Below are 24,912 nucleotides of genomic sequence, written 5' to 3' on the forward strand. Positions count from 1 at the left end.
AAAAACAAGGTTTAGTTATCTGCATAAAACAAAGAGTTTAACGAACAAACTACTAATGTTTTGTACAGTTTATTCGCTTTTCTCTTCTTTCCTATGTGATAATGATTTGTACCACAAAAAAATTCAATACATAGCTCATCACTCACTGTATGTGACTACTTTATGTGTATCGTTTTTGTGTTTCCGTAATTATTTCTATTTATCCTGTAGATCAATAAAAGGATGAATTTTGCAGAGATCTAAAAATCTAAAGATGGCTCATTGTGAATCAGTTTTGTTTGTTTAGAATTAAGCACAAAGCTACACAACAGACTATCTATGCTCTTCTTACTACAGGTATCGAAACCCGATTTCTTGTGGTGTGAGTCCGCAGACATACAGCAATGCCAGAGAGGGAAGGGGGTAAATTATTTATCTATTTTTGCATGACCAGGTGATTAGGGAGGCAAACACACAATCAACGGGTCGTGAGTTTGAAATCATGTCCCACTAAACATGCTCACCCTTTCAGCCGTATGGACATTATAATGTTACAGTTAACTCCACTATTCGTTGGTAAAATGGTAGTCTAAGAGTTGGCATTGGGCGGTGATGACTAGTTGCCTTCCCTCTAATCTCACTCTGCTTAATTAGGGACGGCTAGCGCAGATAAGCCTTGTGTAGCTTCGCGCAAAATTCAAAACAAAATAATTATTTATTTTCTTGGAGACTTTAGTTTATGTAGACCAATTATATGTAATATCACTTACTTCCAGTCGCACAAGATCCGAACAATCATCAAGGCGAGAGGATTACGGTATCCAAACATGGATGGCAAAACATTTGCTGTTTTCCGTGTGGACAGGAAACACCATTTAATGTCTCTTCTAAGCAAGCTTGGACCCAGCCCAGACTGGATTGTAGGGGTGAGCACACTCGAACTGTGCCTCAAGAACTGTTCGTGGGTCAATGAAAAAATCATTAACTTATATCCGTGGGATGCTGGTACAGACAGTGGAGTCAATTACAATGTAGGTTTACGTTTTTCTTTCTTGTCCTGCATGTAGTCTTTATTTATCACAAACCTAATTGGCTATTCCTGTTACATGTGTAATAAAAGTTATACCTTAATTACGTGTTATACAGCATAGTGCAGCTATTAAGCTGCCTTTGCTTCGTGTTGTACATATTAACGGGCGTGAGAAAACACTGTTATTTCATAGACATTACAAACTCGTCATTGTGTATCATTCTATCCTTGTTCTATACATTTGAGAAGTTGATGTTCATTTAACTTTAGGAAGTTATATGGTCGTATTTATCAATCTTATATATCCATTACAACTGCAGCTGTGTACGTATGGTAGTCATAATCTACAATGTAATAGTAACTTCTATCTATTTTGTTACTTTTAAATTTGAGGTGTAATATCTCATATTACACAATGTCATATGCATTGGTTTCCTAAATTACGTACATGAGTTAATAGTTTTACGACAATCGTATTTGTTTTGTAGTCACCAAATAACCCAACAAAACCTCAGGAAAAAATTAAACAAGTTTCATCGAAGTTTACAAAAAACTCCCAGTCTCCATTTTTCACTCCTTCCGGTGCCCAGATGAAGCCAGTCGCCAGGTTAACGGTCTCTAAGCAACGTATTTACGAGAAGTCTTGTAATCAGATGGACAATACTTTCACACGTACAGCGGAAGAACAGGAATACCATTCTGAGAGATGTAAGTGTGCAGACGTTTCAAATCACTTCAGTCGGGTATGAATTAAAACAACTTTGTTTACAATTTAGTACAAATACAATACTAAATGCAATATAATAGAAATTATAATTAACTCAAGCGTTTATTAGTCCATCCGGGTTAATATAATTAATTATCAGAATGTTATTTAAGCACTTTTAAATTATAATCACCAATAATTAATTTTATTACTTTAAAATTTCTATATTTTCACACTGAATAAAAACTTTCTTACGAGAATCTAAGATTTGTTTTCATTCTTTGTCATTAAACGTATGTAATTAAATAGTTTTGAATTTAAGTAACGTAAATGTTCAGGCATAATCTCTTTTTAAAGCATTGGAATTTTATATTTCAATTTATTTATTCTATGGCGGATAGGCATATTTTTAATTTGTAAATAATAACTCATTTTTATAAGTAATAGTATTCTGTGCATATTAATAAGTATATTACAGGAATTAGTTTTATAAAGTATACTTGTGCTAAATTGTTTCATTTTTATATTTATATGGTACTATATTTTTAATATTATTTTATTTAGTTTAATAATTAAGAATAGTTACAAATTTACAAATTTAAATTTGGGTATATAGCATATACACTTTACAAGCAAAAGCCCTAATGGTTCAGAGATGAATATTGCAACTTACAATGCCAAAATTCGAGTTTCGATAACCGCGGAAGATAGTATACCACAGATAACCCATTGTTCAGCTTTGTGCTTTATATCAAAAAAAGAAGAATAGTTTTTAGTTTGACTACTAAAGTAAATTCATACTTAAAGGCAATTACCATTTATGCTATTGGACGAATGTAACTAGGCCTGTCATGGCCTGGTTGTTACGGTGCTCGACGAGCGATTGATAGGTTGCGGGTGAAAATCCAGTCACCGAATATGCGCGCCATTTCAGCTGTGTGAGCAATTACATTGAGATGTTCAACCTTTTATTCGTTGATTTGTTTTTGAAATTCTCGCAAAGCTACTCGAGGGCTATCTGCACTAGCTGTCCCTAATTTAGCAGTGTAAGACTAGAGGGAAGGCAGCTAGTCATCACCACCCACCGCCAACTCTTGGGCTACTCTTTTACCAACGAATAGTGGGATTGACAGCCACATTATAACGCCTCACGGCTGAAAGGGTGAGCATGTTTAGTGCGACAGGGATTCGAACCTGCGACCTTTCGGTTTACGAGTCGAGCGCCATAACCACTTGGCCATGCCGGGCCTATTCGTTGGTAAAGATTAGCCGAAGAGCTGGCGGTGTGTGGTGTCGACTCGTTCTCTTCTCTCTTGTCTATCACTTCGACGTCAGGGACGGCTAACGCAGGTGACACTCGAGCACCTTTGCGTAAAATTCAAAATTCAACAAACTGAAGTAATTAATATCTGTGTGTATGTGTTATATATATATGTACATAAACGCAATCACTTCTAAAAACTGAACAACTGTATTTGAGATAATATTGGAGAACTGTTAATATTACAAATAAAAAACCAGGAATAACTGCAACTAATATAAAAGTGTATAACAGTAAACTAAAGATATAAATAATAAGGTACACACAAACATTTGTTTACAAATTATACCGCTTGAGCTTTCCTGACGAATTATATAATTATCAGTTACCATGCATTTCGAAGTATAAGATGAGTCTTTTGTTATGGTTTGCCCCGTACCTCGACTTAAAAAATTATAGGATTAAACGACTCAAGGATTAAAATCAAAATGTCTCAATGTTTCATAAAATAAATACGTTTGCGTCTTGCTTGCCTGGCATGGCCAAGCGCGTAAGGCGTGTGACTCGTAATCCGAGGGTCGCGGGTTCGCGCCCGCGTCGCGCTAAACATGCTCGCCCTCCCAGCCTTGGGGGGTGTACAATGTGACGGTCAATCCCACTATTCGTCGGTAAAAGAGTAGCCCAAGAGTTGGCGGTGGGTGGTGATGACTAGCTGCCTTCCCTCTAGTCTTACACTGCTAAATTAGGGACGGCTAGCACAGATAGCCCTCGAGTAGCTTTGTGCGAAATTCCAAAACAAAGAAACAAAGCGTCTTGCTTCCCATGCCGACGTTACATAGTGGATTAATAATGCTTGGAACAATGGACCACAGGCAGTAATTGTGAATGGATTAACAAAGACTGAAATTATTAACCGACAAGAAAAAGCCAAGGAAGATAAAACAAGGAGAAAACATAGCACTTGACATGTGCCCCGTCTCGTCCACGCAGATACAAAAGATGGGGAATTTAACGGTTTCTCTGATGATGCGTGACTATCTGTGGTGATCAAGTGTGTACTTGATAATTATAACCGTTAATTAAATGCATAGATAACGGCACGATTGTTAGAAGTTTGGTTCTGTCTTTTGCTTATTGTTTCATGTTTGTAATAAAATAAATAAGATAATTTTAACTCATTATATTTTTATTTCATATATACCGTTTTTTTGGCTAACTTTCGCTATCTTCAAATTGCCGCACATTTATTTCTTTTGTAACGAATTTATCGTTATACGTTTATTCTAATACCTGCGTTTGTTTTAGTTTGATGCATGTGACGCATATGGTTGAATGTGTATTGCGCAAATCCTGCTTGTTCTCTAAATTTGTAGAAGATTCTCGAGAGTAAGAATTAATAATATGTGGTTTACGAAAATACCAGCGTGTTTTGGAACATTGTTGAGCGTTCAAGAATCTTGCCTTAAATTATACAAACCAACGTACTAAGAGACAATTTTTATACTATTTGTCGGTTACAGTCAGTATACTATAAGCTTCGGAAGCTATAATCGCGAATAACGCTTATTAATTGAAAAACTACAGAATTTGGCCTGAAACATTTATAGATTTCGAAAATTATAAACCATTTAACTTCAGTGAATTAACTTTGGACGTTACTATTTCTACGAAGACATCAGATATTGTCGTTGGTGAAAAGTTATGGGTTTTTCAAGCCAGCTAACCGTCAAAAGTAATGTACAGGTGTATCAGTAAAGAATTAATTTTATTTTCCGTGAACGTTGATAACATATTCAGTTCTAGACCAGATTAAAGACTAAATAAACACTTACTGATTTTTTTCATCATTATCTAAGGACCTGTAAATATCTTATGTTAAATTTAAGAGTACCTTTCTAGTGGACCGGCATGGCCAGGTGGTTAGGGTTGCGGACTCGAATCCCCGGGCATCACACATGCTCGTTCTTTCAGCCCATGAGTGCTTTATAATGTTACAGTCAGTCCCACTATTAGTTGGTGAAAGAATAACACAAGAGTTGGCGGTGAGTGGTGATAACTACTTGCCTTCTCTTTAATCTTACACTGCTAAATTAGGGACGACTTACGCATATCATGTAGCTTTACGTGTAATTCGAAAACAAAGAAAGCTTCTCCACTATTTAATTCTTCTGTAAATCTAGATAAGTTTTTAAAGAATTAAAAGTGGACTTTCAATAGATTAAGAATATATTAAAATATATTTTCAGATTTAAGGACGTATTCTGAACGTTAAATCTTTGTGTATTTCTGATTTTTTTGTGTAAATCTATTGAGCTGTTTTGTGTTTTTGATTTTGATTTTTATATAAATGTATCTGTCACTGAACCAGTAAAATTTACGAATCATTATAGTAATTCAAATTACCAAACTTTTATTTTAGAGGAACCTTTCTTCTGACTCACACAACTTGTTATTTTGGGACTATCAGTTTCATAAAGTTAACATATCATATATCAAACTAATATATTATACTATCTGAAAATATTAAAGGGTGATTGGAATTTGTAATGTATGTTTGACTAAAGGACAACCACTTTTATATAATAACGTTAATCAAACCTTAATTCCTTGTTATGCAAATCACTTACTTGATGACCAGTCACATGATCTTAAATGTAAATAACTGGTCATTCAGTCATTGTTATATATATCAATTTCTCACAAAATACTGTTTTGTTTATAAATTTGAAATGATTCAAAAGAATTCATGAAACATGAATTTCAGAAAATGAATGAGGATACTTAACTCAAAGGAAGAGCTGTTGGACGAATGGAAGCCCTTCAATTAAAGCAGAACGTTGAAACGTGGCTAGAAGTGTTGTTAGCAAAATACAGAATCGATTACAATAGAGTTGTATACTTGTCACAACACCTGGATGATGTAGATCGTAAACCTTAAAACGACCAGAGGACAGTTATTTGTCGATCGATTCTGGGTTACCACGAGCGTTATGAGATTGAATCACGTATCTGCACTCACAGTTAGAGATATGTTTTTCGCTTGTTTTTTTTTTTTTAATTTTGCGCAAAGCTACACGAGGGCTATCTACGCTAGCCGTCCCTAATTTTACAGTGTAAGACTAGAGCGAAGGCAGCTAGCCATTACCACCCACCGCCAACTCTTTGGCTACTCTTTTATCAACGAATAGTTGGGTTAACTGCCACATTATGACACCCTCACAGCTGAAAGGGCGATTATGTTTGGTGTAGCGGGGATTCAAACCCGCGACCCTCAGATTACGAGTCGAACGCCTTAACCACCTAGCTTAGCTGGGGCACACGTAAGTCTGAAAGCGTTTTGGAGTGTATTTAACTTTGACATGAAATAGGGTGTTTTCACTTCAAAGTGTGTCTAATGTTATAGCTCTTCAGGAACGAACGAAAAACATTAAAGAAGAAATCACAGTGGGAAACGACTTAAACAAGTGTGCACATTATCACAGATATTTATTTTATCATAGTATGCATATTATCATATATAAATTTTTAATCATGTTTTGCACATGGTGTCCGAAAATTCCGTAAGCACCTCAACGAATTTATTCCGTATGCTGTTCTTATAATTTGAAGTAAGTTTGGATTGACAGCAGGATTAACCCGACCTTCTCATGCTTTGACAGTACCATAACCAATTATGTATCTGAAAGTATGAAAAGCTGCAAGTCACCTATGGTTCCAGACTTTTCGGACACCATGTATATCATACCATGCAATTCTTTTACCACACTTACATATTCTATACCACTATGTAAAATTTTTTTAACTTTTTCTTGTTCCTGAGCAGAAAGTGTTATTTCCCAATTGCTTATACTTAAAGTAAATGGAAAAGACCTATTATACTATTATACTGATTTACCACGCTAAACTCAAGAGTTCATTTCTCCTCGGTGGACACAGCAGATAGCCCAATGTGGCTTTGATTAAATAAACACAAACATAAATGCTCCTTTACTATGATATATTCACCGATGGTGTAAGGTGTTTCTTAATTGAACTATTGTGCCGGAATGGCCACGTGGTTAGGGCTCTTGGCATTCTATTGAATCCCTGTTCCACCAGATATGCTCGCTTATCAGCTAAGGGGGCGTTATAATGGGAAGATCAATCCCACTATTCGTTGATAAAAGAGTAGCCCAATAGTTGATAGTGGGTGGTGATGTCTAGTTGCCTTCTCGCTAGTCTTTCACTGATAAAGTAGGGGCGGCTAGTGCATATAGCCCTCATGTAGCTTTGTGCGAAATTCAAAACAACCAAACCACTTAATTAAATAGACACCCACAGGGGTACAAACATGTATGTATGGAATCAGCTTTTGCAGAGTAAATCAACATACTGAAATAATATGTTTCGTGTGTTTAAACGCAAATTTACAGTTTTAATAAAAATTACTGAAACATTTAATTAAACTATGATGTCAAGCTTTCATCATAATACGTGCAATGATTTTGTGACATTTATGGGGGTGGGGCAAATGCGCCCTCTTGCCCTTTCCTAGGGGCGTACATTCTTAATTATATATATTTACCTACCAGTCTGTCTGTCCTTTCATGTATTTTTAGAAATAACTTGTTATTTCGTTATCTATAAAGGTGTTTTATGTTTACGTTTTTTTGTAATTAAGCACAAAGCTACACAATGGGTTATCTGTTCTCTGCCCACCACGGGCATCCAAACCCGGATTTCAGCGTTGTAAGTCCGCAGACATACCGCTGTGCCATTGAGGGGGCTACTTTATGTTTATGTATTATGGATGGATTTTTGTCTTGGTTTGTGTGCCTGATGAATAACTAACTGTATGTATATTTATATAAGGAAGATGTCTATTTATATTAAGTTCAATTTTTAATATTTTCTTCAGTTCCCTTGTACAATATATAATACCGTGTTCGTCAGTTATTTAATTATGATTAAAAATTACGTTTTTATTTTGTTAAAAACGTTGAAAATCTTGTCTGTTTTATTACTTATACAGCATCGCTTGGATAATTCCTTCATGTTAAATGTGTTGTTTTTTATATCCAGCTAAATAAATCTTATAAAAGTTCCTTATGCAGGTTTGGCAGCTGCTGAAATGGTTTCCTCTTGGGTAATTCGGAGTTCACGTCACATTAGTTTGTTGAGCATATTATATAAAACCTGATGTGTTAAATCTAGCGTGCTATTAAACAAACAAAAGGAACAGAAAACAGAGTTTGCATAAAAAGTTCCAGCCAAATTAATTTAGAGCAAGCTGGTTCACTAGTATCTTATATATTTACAAGTAAATGAAGTTATTCAGAATTTTAAATTTAAGTCTTATCACAGAAGAAAAATAATAACTATATAAAAAAATCTGCTGTTATAGTTTCTCAATCAACAGAAATGGTAAAATTCATTCGAACTGATACGTTTTAGTCCTTCTAACTGTGAAAATAAAATCTAATTTAAATATATAATTTTTTATTCTGTTTCACATTTTGTGAAAGTAATTATATTATATTTATTTATACAAACGTATCGCTGCTCTAACCAAAATTTTAACGGTGTTTTGGCTGCACTGAAACATTTGCTGAATGTTATTGGCGCTGTAATAAAAAGATCTAAAATGTCCATGGTGATAGAATAATGGCCTGTGAAACCTACTATCAGAAGAATGCTGAAATACAACAAAACTTTGTTTAATTACAGAATCAAAAACAGTTCTACGCCCATAATACTAGAGTATCCGTCCGATAAAGCTTTTCGTTGTTTCTGTTTAATTGAAAAAGAAGAAATTAAGCAAAAACCTCTTCCAACTCATAACACATACAGTTATCACTTACCAGACCAAACTGAGAGAAATATAAACATGGCCTATTTTGCCCCTCTCTCTCTCAGGGGTTGGGTAATCATATGTACCCTGGAGGGTCAGAAGCGTCTTGATCTCTTCCTCCTTCCTTTACTTACATGATCGTGCAGTGTTGGTTGGTATGTCTACTACTTTAGGGTCAGAATGGTCTGAGTTTACTCCGACCGTTTTCAGGGCAATGTTCATATACTAGTTTCATACACTTATAGATATTATTTGCCCTATCAGTAGGAAGTCTAGTTTGATGGTGGCCTTTTTCTTACTTCCTTTTTTATATACACAGATATATATATATTTGTTTTGTTTGTGTGTGTGTGTGTTTCAAATATATGTTGATAAGGGAGAAGTGTTTAGGACTATCTTCATCATGTATGAGATACACTCTTGTGCAAATTAATTGAAACAAGACGGAAAATTACGATTTTTCAAATTTTTTTCGTTTTATTTCTGAGAATCCAAAAATTACTCACAAATTAATATATGATATGACCATCTTTATTTTTCAGAAGATCATTAATCCGCTTTGGCACCGAGTCCACGAGTTGACTGCAATCTTTACTAATGTGTGCGGTACCACACCTCAATTATGGCCTCAATTAGCTTATTTTTCGTAGTACAGTCTTTTCCCCGAAGTCTTTCTTTACAAATCGCCCAAAGATTTTCAATAGGATTTAAGTCCGGAGAATTTCCAGGCCAGTCCAGCACCTTTATTCGCGTTGTAGTCATAAAATTCTTCACAAGTTTCGATGTGTGGCACGGAGCCAGATCTTGCTGAAAAATGCCAATTCCATCTGGAAATCTCTTTTTCAATTCTGGAACAACTCTTCTCTGCAAAACTTCGATGTACTGTGGTCCTCGTATGATACCTTCTACAATATATAAGCCTCCGACGCCATAGTAGCTGAAAAAGTCCCAAAACATCTTCTTCAAGGGATGTTTTACGAACTTATTGATGTGAGATTTTCGAAGTTTCTCACCTTGAGATCTGCGAACATGCAGACTTCTTTGACCCTGTACGAAGAAATGAGTCTCGTCACTGAATAACATCTTCCTCCATTGTTCTTGCGTTCAGTTCTTGTATTTCAGACCCCACTGACACCGTTTTTTCTTCATTGAGTTGATAAGAAGTTGCTTTTTGACTGGTCTCCTTGCCCTTGTAACGCAATTTCGAATGACGTAATATTCTTCAAATTTCGTCATACATCCCAAAAATAGATCGACCGTACTGCAAAACACAGCTAATGACGCCGTTTGTGTGAAAAAATGACTATTAAAGGAAATCAGCGGATCCAGCGAGCCTACACCGGCCGCCATGCTGAAAATATTGTAAAATGGCCATTTGTTTCAATTAATTTGCACAAGGGTATACCTATCTAGCTCGCATAATAATTAATTTTTCATCCAATGTTTATACAAAAAATGCATTATTGTACTATGTAGGAGTCTATCTGGTATTGTTGGTATGTTTGAATATTTGTGTATGAATTTAGATGATGTTATACTGGGAACTCTGTATGCTGTTGTGAGGAGTGTTTTATATTGTTTGCAACTTGGTTTTGATTATTTTGTCATTTACAGTAACCCAAGCTGGAGTTACATAGTCAATTACTGGTCTAATGTATGTTTTGTAAATTTTTAGTATATTGTCTGTTGATGCTCCACTGTTTGTGCCAGTTAGACGCCTAGCATAGTTGGTTCTTCCAGATTTTACTTTTAATTTTATTTATATGGTTAATCCATGTTAATTTTGAGTCATAGGTTACTAGAAATTTTGCCGATGTGGCAGTCTGAAGTAATGTTCCATTCATATATGTTTCAGGCTGTACTTTTTATGTTTTGTCAGCTTGGTAAAAACGACAAGTTGTGTTTTTGCTGTATTTATTTTTATTCTGTACTTTTGGCCCTATTCACTTATTCTATTTAATTGTGGTTGTATGTTTGTGGCTGCTATTTCTGGTGTAAGAGCACTTTTCTAGACTGCCACATTTTCAGGAAATTTTGAGGAGAATCCATGATTAGGATCCTTCATTGTTTACATATACGATGAAGAGTATAGGGCTAACCACCCCTCCCTGAGGGACACCAGCTTCTGGAGTAAAGCACTCAGAAAAGGTTCCCTCTACATTTATTCTACATTTTTTGTTTTCTAAAAAGTTAGACAACCAGCGAATAATTTCACACGGTAGTCCCATTTCATGCACATGGAACGTAGACCGTTGTGCCATACAGTGTCAAATGCTTTCTCAATGTGAAGAAAGCAGGCGACAGTGCATTGTTTTTTGTTAAAGCTATGTATTAGCTCTTTAGCTAGTCTGACTAATTTGTCTAAATTTTCTGAAGCCATTTTTTTCTTCAGGCAGTTTAAGAATTATTTCCAAGTATGTGGAGAGTCTACTGAGAAAGTTTCTTTAAAGCTCTAATTTACGTTATTATTAGAGATGTTTCTACTAACTTATACCGAAAATCACACAAATGGAATGTATTAGTTTTGATTTGTTTTGAATTTCGAGCAAAGCTACACAAGGGCTATCTGCGCTAGCCATCCCTAATTTAGCAGTGTAAGACTAGAGGGAAGGCAGCTAGTCATCACTACCCACCGCTAACTCTTGGACTACTCTTTTACCAACGAATAATGTGATTGACCGTCACATTATAACGCCCCCACAGCTGAAAGGACAAGCATGTTTGGTGTAAGGGGAATTTGAACCGTGACCCTCAGATTCCGTCCAAACCACCTGTCCATGACGGGCTCTAATAAAACTAAAAACTGCAGTTTACCTCAACGAATACCAAATAAATTAAATTAAATTAAATAAACCAGCTTTAAACCTTTGTAACCTAGATTGACCTAAGAAACAGGCTTATCATCGTTTGAACATAAAGGCAGGAACGTCACCAGGTTTTTCCATGTGAGGGAGGGAGGTTTATGTGAGCTGGATATAATATTGAGATGGTTTCGCTTTGGGCACACATACTGCACTGCAGTGTTTAAAAGATGAACCAGATTAGGAGAGGCTGTAACACATTTTGGGATAGATTCGGCTCAGTAAATCCTATCTTAACGCCGCCTCTGCACAAAGATTAAACTAAATGAAATACAATCGTTTAGATTTTCGCATATCTAACTGAGAAAAACGAAGTGTCCTATAATGACATCAGATTAACAATTTTCCAATCAAAGAAAATCGTTTCATTCCACTGTGAACTTTACTTGTTAGTCTGAATTGATTCGTGTCTTAAGCACGATATATTTCTATACATTAATTCAAAATAAATCATCAACTCTTCACCTTCCTTGTCTTGGTCATCATATGTAAGTGAACACCATTAGGAATAACACACATTTTAGGAGATAAAAAATCTTAGACAAATACGAAAAAATGAAACCTTATTTGATTAAGATAATTTAGATATCATCTTTGAAGATCTTACCGTTTATCTTACATTGTGGCTGACTTTCATTGTAAACACAGTGACTGGAATTGCATAGAGTCCAGTAGCGAGAAAGAGAAATTTCTTGAAGCGACTGACGATACATTTTTTACACAAAATACTCAGAGAATCACCGAGGATGACGCCATTTTATATTTATTGTTAACCATTAAGACATGGGAAATATTTGAGAAACTTTTATCTGTGTCATGTATTTATTTTATTTGTATTAATAGCAACGATAAGAAGATATGTTTATTCTTTGTTTGTTTTTGAATTTGGTGCAAAGCTACACGAGGGCTATCAGCACTAGCCGTCCCTAATTTAGCAATGTAAGACCAGAGCAAAGGCAGCTGGTCATCATCATCCACTGCCAACTCTTAGACAGGTGATATGATTATTAAGTTATCAAAATGTACTGGTGACATTAATCTCTTGAGTATATCTAACACCAGTGAGGATATTGAACTACTTCTACAGAATGACTTGAGTCAATTTTTGGATTGATGTTTGGCCTTTTATTATATTAAGTGCAAGGCAGTACGTTTGGTTTATCATAAATTGAATCACACGTGTAATAAAGATGGAAACAAATTCGATAGTGTAGTTTGAGAAAGGAATCTTGGTATATTGGCGGATAAGTCATTCAAGATATCGAATCAGTGCTATTTTCCCAGCAGTAAAACTAACAAAAGCTTAGGGTGTATCTTTATACAGACATGTTTAATTTATAAGTCAAAGAAAGAATTATCTCCGTAAACAAATCACTAGTTATGCCTCTTTTGTAACACTGTATACTGTTTTATTCTTCTTACATAAGGAAAAATATTGTAAAGGGCGTAAAAGAAAGTTACTAGTGTGATTCTGTGGATGGAAGATTGTCTTATATTACGTATTATAATTTATCTCGTACGAGTCTCCGACTTATTATGTCATGTATACTAGGTGTTAACGTTTCAAATAACCGAAAATTTTAATTTTAATTTAGTAGTTAAATAAATATTAATATGTATAAAGTTTATAATATTTGCAAACAATATTGATACACAATTTTCTTTCTTAACATAAAAGTATTTTAATATACAAACAACAATGCAATTTATAATGACGGTTATTACTAATAATTATTACAAATGATGGTTTACATTCAAGACTTCTACAAACTTACAAACGGTACTGAGTGTTATATCTGGTCTGGAACTGAATCTTTTATCGACGTTCACGGAGAGCAAATTAATTCTTTGTCGATACACCTGTACACTTCTTTTGACGACTAACTAACTTCAAGTATCAGTAAGCTTTCGCCGACAACAATATCTAATGTCATCGTAGAAATACTAAGATGCGAATTTAAGTCACTGAAATTAAACGTTTGTAATGTTTGAAATAATAGGCGTTAACCACAATTATAGCTTCCAAGGCTTATAATACACTACTGACAGTAGTTGACCAGTAATAATATTCTTCTTCTACTTTCTCACAGTTATCTGTTTTTATACAATTCAGGCGAGTTTCTTGAAGTTTCAAAAATGTTCGAAAACTAGCTAGTGTTTTCGTGAAACAAATATTGTTGATTCTCACTCTCAAGAATCTTCTATAAATTTAGAGAACAGGCACGACTTGCGCAATACGCATCCAATAATACACTTCACATGCATACAAGAGAAAACTACACTGAAACAAACGTAGGCACTAAAATAAATGCACAGCAGTTAATCTGTTACACTTACAATGGTAGGTATACATTGTAATCTCTTAGCTCATTGTTCTTGATAAAAGTAAGGCAAGAAGTGACCTGAATGAAATTCGTAAGTTATTTGAGGGATACACAGGTCAAAGACTAGCAGCTTATTTGTGTTATACTCTGAAGATAATACGAGAGAAAACATGATATGAAGATTTGAAAAAAACAAAACAAATTAGGCTTCATTTAAAACAGTTTTATTTTTCTAGAAGAGTGATTGACTTACCGAATGAATTACCGTCTACAGTTGTGGAGGCCAGAATGTTATAGAGACTTCATAATGACAAGAAAACCACTTGAAGTAAAAATGTAATGGATCTTAAAAACTCTAATTAAAATAATGTATAGAAGAATGTTTCAACATTCTTAGGTCATTTTCAGGTTGACAAAGACTGGTCAGTAACAATCAGTTTTAAACTATATATTTGTCAACCTGAATATGATCTAAGAAAGCCGAAACGCTATCTGTACTTTATTTTAATTAACGTTTTTAATAGCCATATCAGCCATCTTTGCAATACGTTATAGAAGCTTAAAAGGGGAATTGATAATTTTATAGGAAATTAAAAGTAGATTTAAATTTTTTTGCTTTTCTCAAGGGTGGGTGTTCAGGGACAGCCTTGAAGAAACAAAGTGTACCTTTTTCCATATTCTACGTTACAACGCGATGTTGTACTTATCTTGTTTGTATTTCTAGAAATGAAATAAAAATGAGCAAATTACGACTTAGAATCACTCACTTCTGGTCATTACATTATGAAAATAAATGGACAACACAATTAAACATTCTGTAGAGTAGGATCGTGATGCAGCACAATGTTTTAATCTTTCAGTTTTTACTTTTTTTATATTGTTTTCATTAAACCAACTTGCTCGAAACTATTACTGTAAATATTTCGTCTCGTATCTTCTTTAGCTGCGTGTGCTGTTAGTAAGTGGACAGAGTTCTCAGCTTGTAGTGTCTTCTGTGGTCAAAGCATTATAGTGCGGACAAGAAAATATTTGAATGAACAAAAAGCACATAATATGGGATGTGCAAATCAGCTGCAAGAGAAGAAGCTTTGTGACATTGACTGTGAAGGGTAAAAATATATTTAATTTTTAAATAATGATCTTAAGTAACCATTACAAGTACCATATTGTTTTAAAGTAACTTAAGTTTTCGGGTTATTTTCGTATTTTATTTTCTTAATTTAAGTTTAATTATTTTACAAAGTCTATACGATACCATGTTATTATAATATTAATGACGACTATTAAAAGGTTTTGAGTGAACTTACAACATTTTGAAGCTGTTTTTATCAGTTTTTAACAATTCTAGTATTTTAAAACAAAAATTGCGTTGGATATTGAAGCTAGAATCGTTTTTTTCTTTCCATCTCATCTGTACACCTTTTTTTAACAAGTTTCTAAAAGTACAAAAATGTTGGTCTCTATGTTATACATGTTCAAGTGTTAGTGCTATTAATGTTAGTCTATGTACTCTGCATGTTCAGTGTAATAATAAGCTTTCGAACCGTCATTCTGTGCCTTCTCAGCAAATCACTTATTAAATAAATAAAGTATTCAACAAATCAGTGTTCAAGCTAAAAACCAACCAATCTGAAGATAGTGGAGGATGGAATTTTGGAACTAACAATTTAATAGCACATTATTATTTCTGTGACGTCAGCTGCAACACAACAGCTTGGTATAATTGGTCCGACTGCAGCGTCATCTGTGGTAAGGGATCTCGTACAAGAAAACGAAAATATCTTCACTCTAAGGCTTGGAAATTCTGCCACCTGGAACTCTCATCGAAAGAAACCTGCAAGGCGATAAATCCTAAATGCTACCGAAGTAAACTTGTGAGTTTTTGAAGAAATATTAATCAGTTTTTAGTTATAAATTTGTATTTTCTGCTTTACGAATCCTTTTAAGTAAAGTTTAGATCTAACAAGTAAATGAAGCATGAATTTAGTTTAATTGTATTAGATTGTTGGATAGTTCATCTAAATATAGAACCTATTAGTAGGGTCGACTCTTGTAAAATACGAGTTTTTAGTTTATCAGAATAAATGAGTCTTAGTAAACAAGTACGACATAAAGAAGCCGGTAAGGTCATAAACCTTTTGCAAATGAGTTAACTTTGAATGATAAAGGCACAATTAGCGTTAATTTCATAGAAAATTTGACAGAGTTCAATTACATTATATAAATACATTAAAGATCCAAATTTAAAACAGTCTGTGAAACCATATTTTAAAGCAGTTCCGAAAGCTAGTATATCACAAGTTATTTCTAAGTTTTTAGTTCTGAAAATGCACGACTGGTTTCGCCGTATTTTGCACGTGTTGTTCTAGAAAGACATTAGTTTAATTTCACCATGAGATTTGATCGATTATAGATTTGCTGTTGCTGGGATTGCTTACAATATTATTAATCTGGTTCGAACATTTGTTCCAGATAGCAGACAGACGTCAAGACATAAAAAAATTTCAGTATCGAAACGTATAGACCTATAGGATGTTAAAATAGTTAAACAGGTTGTTAAGAGAGGCGTAATACTAAATTGATCAAATACCGTAAACAAATCCCAGTATTAGGCTGATATATAGGCATATATATAGGATCGTTAGAATATTTTGATCTCACCATTTTAAAATAATTTTTTATAAATTCTATCTCTCACTTTTAGCATTATTTCCTCCACGTTCTTCAGTTTGTTTCAGATTGAATAATTGGATTGTTTTGTTTGTTTGTTATTAAGCACAAAGCTACACGATGGGCTTTCTGTGCTCTGCTTAAAACAGATATCGAAACTCGATTTCTAGTGGTGTGAGTCCGCAGACATACCGCTGTGCCTCTGGGTGCCGATTGGATTGAAAATGTAGTTCTACACGGAGAGTATAAAATAACGTTCACATATATATATAATAAAGTTAAATAAGTCTTAATCAATCATTTGATTGCTAGTTCACCCTTAGATAATAAATGATTCCAGTAATGAAAATCCTGAAGTGCCTTTAAAAGGCAATAAAACGTAAATACTTAAACTATTTGTTTAGACTAGAGGAACACTTAGCAGAATGTATATTCTTACTCGCAGCATTGATTGTTTCGAGAAATACGAAAATGTATTTATATGTCCATCGTTTTCAACGGACACGGATAACGTTTGGTAGGACAACGAGGAATAATATTCTACATAAGTTCACCAAGTTTAATCAAAATAATATTATTTTTCGTCGAGTTATAGAGCAAAAATAATGAAAAATCGATACCTATATTAATTGCTTTTTTATTTTCGTGACCTTGACCTTTTAACCTTTCAAAATTAATCACCTCTAAATTTGGTCATAGTACAAGTGTATACCATGTTTGGTCCGAATCCACTGAGCCGTTTTTGAGAAATTTTGCTGAAAAATACAAGCATGGGGGTGAAACAATCTTCGTTCACCTTCAACGACGAAGGTAAAAATACATGTTTCGGAAAGTATAGTGAACTGAAAAATCCAAACACCAGCCAACGCACAAATTCAATATACTTCTTTGAAAAAACAACAAAGATAAATGAGTTATCATGTAATATCAATGTGGTTCTAGGCTTGGATTTCAAATGTTAATTTTATGATTGCCAAGGTTAAGTTGTTATGCATACGAACATTTGCTTGCTTCTTCTAACGGTAACTATTTTTTTTTATTCTAATCTTAACAATGAACGGCAAATGCTAAAATTTCGCCATATAAATTATATTATTTTTGTAAACTCACTTTTAATTCACTATAAATATCATTCATTTTTCTGGTTATGTTTTGTACTTTGCGACAGATTGGCAAACGATGTGCAGTAACCTGGTGGTCAGAATGGTTCCTATATGCAGTCACCTGTGGTAAAGGTATCAAGATCCGTACGCGACTTTACCTAACTGATGCAGGTACGAATAAATGTAGCCTTGAGTTAATGGAAAAAATCCTCTACTTGGCTGATAAATTAAATTATAATCTCTATTTTTTTATGCAAATGGTAAGACATATTAATCGTTATTCACATAAAACTACATCTTAACAATAGATTTGTTTATATATCCTTTTAAAAAGGTCCGTGACTCAACCATCTTTTTTACGTTTCATGATTGCTCTCTGCGAATGTTAATGCTCGAGGTCTATAGAAATTTTCCTCAACCCAAGAACGACGTATAAATAACTTGGATGGTCTAATTTAACTACTTGGTAATTCAAATCCTGAATTAACAAACATAATATTTACATTTCGTTTGTATTTTTCAAGCTTTCACATCTGATCGTGAACAGCTTTCTCAAACGTAGTGCTGAACTTTTCCAATAATACACTCATCCGTATCATCTAGTGAATAGATACACAAACCGTAAAGGAAGTTCATGTTGTATGAGTTCTGTGTGTTGAAAAGCTGAATTTCTAGACGCTTACATCATATACCTGTAGAGGTGTCAACCAGAGTGTTGCGAATCTTATAATTTATTAAGTATGTAAGATGATAATATGCTACTGTGGGGTAAAACACACTGTGGTTTTCTCATTACATGCTCGTCACAAACTGTCCTAAGTAAGTGTACAGACATCTCTTAGTTATACGGTGTTTATTTGATAATATGTCTATTAGTGTCACTATTTGAAGTGATGAAATTTGTAATATCATCGTACTCTTAATATCTATTGCAGATCGTGATATTTTCAGACCGAAGATTCAATTTTTGAACACTCGCTTAAAGACCTTTTATCCATTTCTTGCTATAAATTGAGAATGATTCCTAACTGTTCTTACAAATACATGAAGTTTAAGTTAATCAACAACCTGATCATAATCTTTATTAATAGAAGGCAAAGTCAACAGGATAGGGTTTGTATGGTCATTTCCATCTTTACAAATGAAAAGGTATTTCAACGCTACAGTATGTGAGAAAAACAAAACAACTATATTTGAAGAAGATGTTGATTAACTGAAGTATTTGGATAACCTTTGATCTTATTTTGAAAAATAAATATTAAAAGCAAAATATTATAATACTGCTGAACAAATACAGGTGTAAACATTCTGATTCCGTGGATTCAAATTAATAATGTTGAAATCATTATTCTTCCTCAAGCTCAAAATGTTTTATTGGTTTTAAATGTTTTTTCAAAGACAATTGCTTGTTTCTATTATCATTATAGTTAAGCCTAATTTAGGGTTAGACTCGTGAAGAAGATACTGGATACTCTAGAAGGTTAATCGAAGTAAAGATAAAACAGCAAAATCAAAAACTTCCAAAACTACTCCTGATGATAAACAACAATGGATATAGTAGTAACACAAATAACGTTCACCCTCTCGGATGACAGGAGGTTCAACAGAATATTTATTGTGAAATTAAACTGATTTCTTTTTACTGAAATTACACTAAAAAAGGAGAATGTACAATATGTCACGGTGAAACAAGTAAAATCACAATCAAGACAAGAGTCAACGGACAAAGGACACCGCTTCTTCTGGATTTTGTGAGCTCTCATAATAATATACAAATCTGGATGAAGAATCTGTTAGAAAATGAGTAAACGTTATGTACACAGTTTTATAATGCTATTTCTCTCATAATACGCGTACTGTCAACGTCACTGTTGGTTACACCAATCATATTTTAAGAGAGTTTGAATCCTCAAATTATTACTTAACCTGGCAGTTCAAAAAAACGCTATCTACTTTCATCTAGGGTCATAATTTACAGCAATATTTTCATTGAAAAAGCGCATGTGATGCAATAGAATAATGATCCAAAACAATAGGTAACTAAGAAAAAGGAACGTAACCACTTCCTTGGTCAATGCTCTACTTTAAACATACATAATACTGCATGCACAAATATTTGGATAAAATTTTTAATGAATCTTGACAGTTCATCTTGCTGAATAACGAAGATAGAAAACATCAAATATGCGTGTATACTTCATCATAAAAATCGCGGATGGATAAGAGTGTTGTTCACCTTCGAGTCTAACTTTACCTACTTCCTATTCGAAACCTTTCCTAGTAGTTGTTTGTATCTTATCAAAATTCTTGTATTTCTTGATTACTATTACGTGTTAGAAACAACTTAAGCTTATGTAATGTTGCTAGTAATTCTCAATATGCATATTTGTTTTTATAAGATATTTCTTTATATTGATTTTGAACATAAATATGGTTGAGGGGGAAGACGCATACTTCATAAAGTTTTTAAGCTTTATTAATGATATAAGTTTCAGAACTGATAACTTTAAATCTCAGACAGAATTAGGCAGAAATGTTTTGTCTATTAGAACAGATACGGCTTGAGAAATTAAACTTACATTTGCCATAACATAGAGAGGTGTCTAACAGTGCTTTTCTTATTTTAGGTATACGCCTGTGAGCTTTTATTCACACATATTGTTACAATATAATCTGTTTTAACAGAGGTATGTGAGGAGCCTAAAAAAGTTGAACCTTGCTGGGATTACCTTCTCCCCTGGTACTTCGACCCCAAGAAAGGAATTTGTCTACAGTTCATTTATGATGGCTACCATGGAAACAGAAAAATTCCTAAAAGACACTCTGATTGTAAACAGTTCTGCGAGATGATGATGTCAAAAGGTACAACAAATATTTATTGTTCTTTTATTTAATGATGTTGTTAGGATCATAATAGAAGACGTTACATGTAGTAAATGTTCTTATTTAGGCGAAGTTACATTATTATGTTATTCTAGGCAGAAAACTCATCTACTTAGACGACAATCAATATCTCATGTGAGAAAAGATATTAGAGGTGAAATAAACTATTTTAAATACAGATAACTATGGTATGCATACATTGAACAAGTTGCTTTATTTTAGCTTTATCGACTAGCTTTACCTGGTTTTTCATTTCTTTCCCCACATGGACAGAAAGGAACCCGATATCACGTTTCAACAATAGCGTGTTTGTGTGTTTTCTTATAGCAAAGCCACATTGGGCTATCTGCTGAGCCCACCGAGGAGAATCGAACCCCTGATTTTAGCGTTGTAAATACGTAGACATACCGCTGTACTAGCGTGGGGCTTCAACAATAGCTGTAATGATATGTTTATTTTGAAATTTTTTTTTTTTTTTAGTAAATAAGAATCGATCAACATGGATGTTGATTTTAACGTTCTTGTATCTCATATTTGTTGTTATGTATTATAAAAAATGTAATGTGTAGACTAATGCAAGATATATTGAACATGTCTGGTACGACCTGGTGATTAGAGGGCACTTGGCTTGCAATCTGTGTGTCGCGGGTTCAGTCACAGCCCATGCCAGCCCTTTCAGCTGTGACGACGTTAAAATCTATCCGTCAAGCCCCCGCTAGTATAGCGGTATGTCTCCGGATTTACAACGCTAAAATCTGGGGTTCGATTCCCCTCGGTGGGCTGAGCAGATAGCCCTTTGTGGCTTTGCTGTAAGAAAAAACACAAACAAAAAACAAGTATCCGTCAACGCCGCTACTCGTTGGTGAAAATGTAGTCCAAAGGTTGATCGTGGTTGGTGTTAACTGGCTTCCTTCTCTCCAGTATGTGCTGCGTTATAAATAATGAAACGGTTTGTTTGTGATTACACACACACACACATACAAAATGCGTAGTACACAATAGGTGAAGTCAAGCTACAGTGTGAGAAAGTTAACACTGATGTGGAAGTCCGCAACGTATCACATGTAAAACTAACATTAACAGTAAGCAGCCAGAAACTAGTTTCTTTTAATAGAAAACAATAATAAAAATATTCTTCAATAAGTAAGTGAGGTTGCTACATCCAAATTACTCGCGATGATAAATAAATCTTGTTTCTTAAGTCTTTATTAAGTAGTAATCTCCTAAATGTCAGTTATTCATGTAAACAGCACAGTAAGACGTAATTTCTCACACACCGTTACTGTTTAAGGAATTGAAAATAATATTTTCGCTTCAAATTCAAGAAGGAACAACACTGAAAAAAAATACATCACCCAATCCCATACACATAATTATGCTGTTAAAGCCATATTCAAAACAACTTTTCACACAAAAAAGCGTCACGTTTAGAAGTCACACAACTGAAAATAGTGTCAAATATATCTTAGTATGAAAGGTATCTGAAGAAATAGGGTCCACAGGGCAATGTAGGGGTACACCTTATATTAGATTTAATCTCTGTTCACATGTCGTATGAGTGGAAAAAGTTATGTACATTAAGAACAGATATGTATAAATGCCTGACATTTAAAACGATATTTCCTATCATTTTAGCCAGTGGTTAGAAAGTAGTTACTTTTAGTAAAATAGAATAAAATAATAAATCATTAAAACAAGATAATACAATTGAACCATTGAGTGTAATAAATAAGATTATATCATGTACTTCACATTACAGCCATCAAAATAATCAGTTACCTATGTCTGGATCAATTATTCCAGTAAAAATATAATGATATAATACGCCACCTAAACTGATTACACAATAATCTTGTTAATTTTAATTGAAATGATGTTTACTCGTATCAGCATATAATTAACATCCTGTCCCTCATATCAGAAGCAATATATAACATATACTACTTAGTTGTTATTAACCAATAATGCGGATGTTAGGTTTAGTAACAATGATGTATTGTTTTATACCAGAATCATTAACATACTATCCTTATAACCACTGTGAATATGTTAGAATGAAACACGTACTGCTATGTTGTTTTCTTATTAACAGTTATATATATACAAATTACTTTCATACCACATCCGTTCCATCATCATATATCTTAAGCAGATAAAGAATGAAATGGATTTTCATGCTGTTCTATATGAAAATATACTGGTCAATTTGTTGAGTGCAGTGCCAATGAATTTTTGTTGGTTAATGTCTAGATTTACAAAAATTGCTTAGTAGTAAGTACTATAATAGTTATTCTCCAAATAATTTTGACATAACGTAGTTTCATTCTGATAAATTATCTTAATAAATAGTACGATAATTTGAAGTAATAAATTTAGATTTATTTTTTTCTTACAGAATAGTTTGTAGTTTGTAACATTGAATGTAGGGCTGATGCCTGAATTCATATATAGTTACTTGAGTAAATTTATTCTCTTAAGCCTATGCTACATTAATATTGTTCTAATCTGTTTAAAAGTTTATGAAACCCTAACATGTGTCTGCGTTATTTTAATAAATGTACTTTATACTAGTAGCTCCTTCAAGTTCCGTGAACACTCTGTCGACATCTCCTGCTGAAAAAACTAGTGATTTGGTTGTATTAGACTGTATGGTCACTCGATGGACTGACTGGACATCCTGTAGCATTACCTGTGGGAATGCTTGGAAACAACGGAGGAAAATGGTAAATGTAAAAGCACAACATGGCAGAAAATCTTGTCCACCGAAGATGAAGCAAAGACACAAGTGTAGAAATATTCCAAAATGTCAGAGGCTTATAGTTTTATAGACAACTTTATTGTAAAACGCTAAACTGTTTTAGGTGTTTTTTTTCTTTATGTAGAAAACTTCATTATTTTTCTTTAAAAACCCGTAATCCTCGCATGATCTATAACCAAAACACTACTAATGAATTTAGTTTTTTGTTTGAAATGTTATGACATTCAATGTATGATCTTCACTTATTTATTTTATTTATACATGTATATAAGAAGAGCACTAAGAAAATTAATTAATTATTGCTTATAGTTTTCTCTAATTGTAATAGCTTTTTTCTATTACTTTTATTTCTTTAAGTTATTAGTTTTGATTATGTCATTCTTGTTTGATTTGTTAAACTAGCTTTTTTTTGTTATAGCTTCAAACTCTAAGTGAAAAAAAACCTAACTGTTTTTTACCTAACTGTTTTTGTTTTATTTACAAAATAAACAGTATGCTACAAAAAAGAAATCAATATAACAATACATCTACCTTACGTCACTCAACAATGCTTACGCAGAAAATCCAGGTAATTAAAAGAACAATGTGTGTCAGTCAGTCCGTGCGTGTTTGCGTGTTCATTTACGTGGAAACCCAGTGTTTGTATTCGCTAATTCTACAGTGGTATTTCTACAGTAGAAAAGAGCTAATATCATTATTGAATAAATAAGTAAAATAGTAACAAACGAAGACAGTTGAATTTTACACTTATTGATATCACAGTTTTAGGCATTCACTATTTTATAACTCTTTTATGATGCCACTTTATCAGAGTTCAGTCAAGACAAATCTCAGGATCTTAGTGAAAGATGGCGATTCTCCACAAAAACAAGGCATTTGTACAAAAATGTTGTGTGCAGAGACATTTCGTTCCTAGTCATTCGATATTTTATAATTTTTGTTTTAAATCAAAATACAACAACTCCATATTCTACTTAGATATTTGTTTCATTCATGTCCCGCTACATAATACAACAACACCATTATTTACGAGTTTATCTATTTAAAATGTACACTTTTCTCTCATCTATGTATATATTATTTCACTTAATAATGCTACATATGTGAAAAAGCAAAACTTTAGGCTTTGACTCGTATAGTACAGCTTTCGCTTTGCAAACGGAAGGTCGAGGATTTAATCTTATCTGTACCCTTTTATTTTCAATGTTTCCCCCTAAACAATGTTTTAGTAGTTAATTAATTTCAGTATAAACATTGCAAACAGGACTGTAAATTAACAGATTTATTGTTGTTATTTTTAGCGCAAAACAACAAAATAAACAAGCTACGATCTGTACCCCACAGAAATTGAAATATGCACATATATCATAAATAATAAAGCATAATTTTTAATAAGATATAACTGTACATCAATAGGTGGGTTAAGGCGTTCGAATCCCGGTCGCACCAAACATGTTCTTCCTTTCAGCCGTGCGGACGTTATAATGTTACGGTCAATCCCACTATT

The 24,912-nt window shown here is 33.6% G+C and overlaps 1 protein-coding gene across 5 annotated transcripts in view; it reads left to right on the top strand.

The window, feature by feature from the left end:
• Positions 1–23,702, top strand: part of LOC143238724 (spondin-1-like) — a 130,346-nt gene extending 106,644 nt beyond the window's left edge. For 4 of the 5 annotated variants that reach the window (XM_076479206.1, XM_076479209.1, XM_076479203.1 and 1 more), the window contains 7 exons: positions 756–1,010; positions 1,498–1,717; positions 14,935–15,100; positions 15,691–15,865; positions 17,830–17,935; positions 20,450–20,626; positions 23,219–23,702. In XM_076479206.1, the coding sequence (XP_076335321.1) occupies positions 756–1,010; positions 1,498–1,717; positions 14,935–15,100; positions 15,691–15,865; positions 17,830–17,935; positions 20,450–20,626; positions 23,219–23,475 (1,356 nt within the window). In that variant the 3' untranslated portion in view covers positions 23,476–23,702. The remainder of the gene's footprint in view (positions 1–755; positions 1,011–1,497; positions 1,718–14,934; positions 15,101–15,690; positions 15,866–17,829; positions 17,936–20,449; positions 20,627–23,218) is intronic. The other variant, XM_076479205.1, reaches the window with a different exon arrangement.
• The last annotated feature ends 1,210 nt before the right edge of the window (positions 23,703–24,912 follow it).

This window comes from Tachypleus tridentatus, chromosome 13 (assembly GCF_004210375.1).
Source record: "Tachypleus tridentatus isolate NWPU-2018 chromosome 13, ASM421037v1, whole genome shotgun sequence".
NCBI lineage: Eukaryota > Metazoa > Arthropoda > Merostomata > Xiphosura > Limulidae > Tachypleus > Tachypleus tridentatus.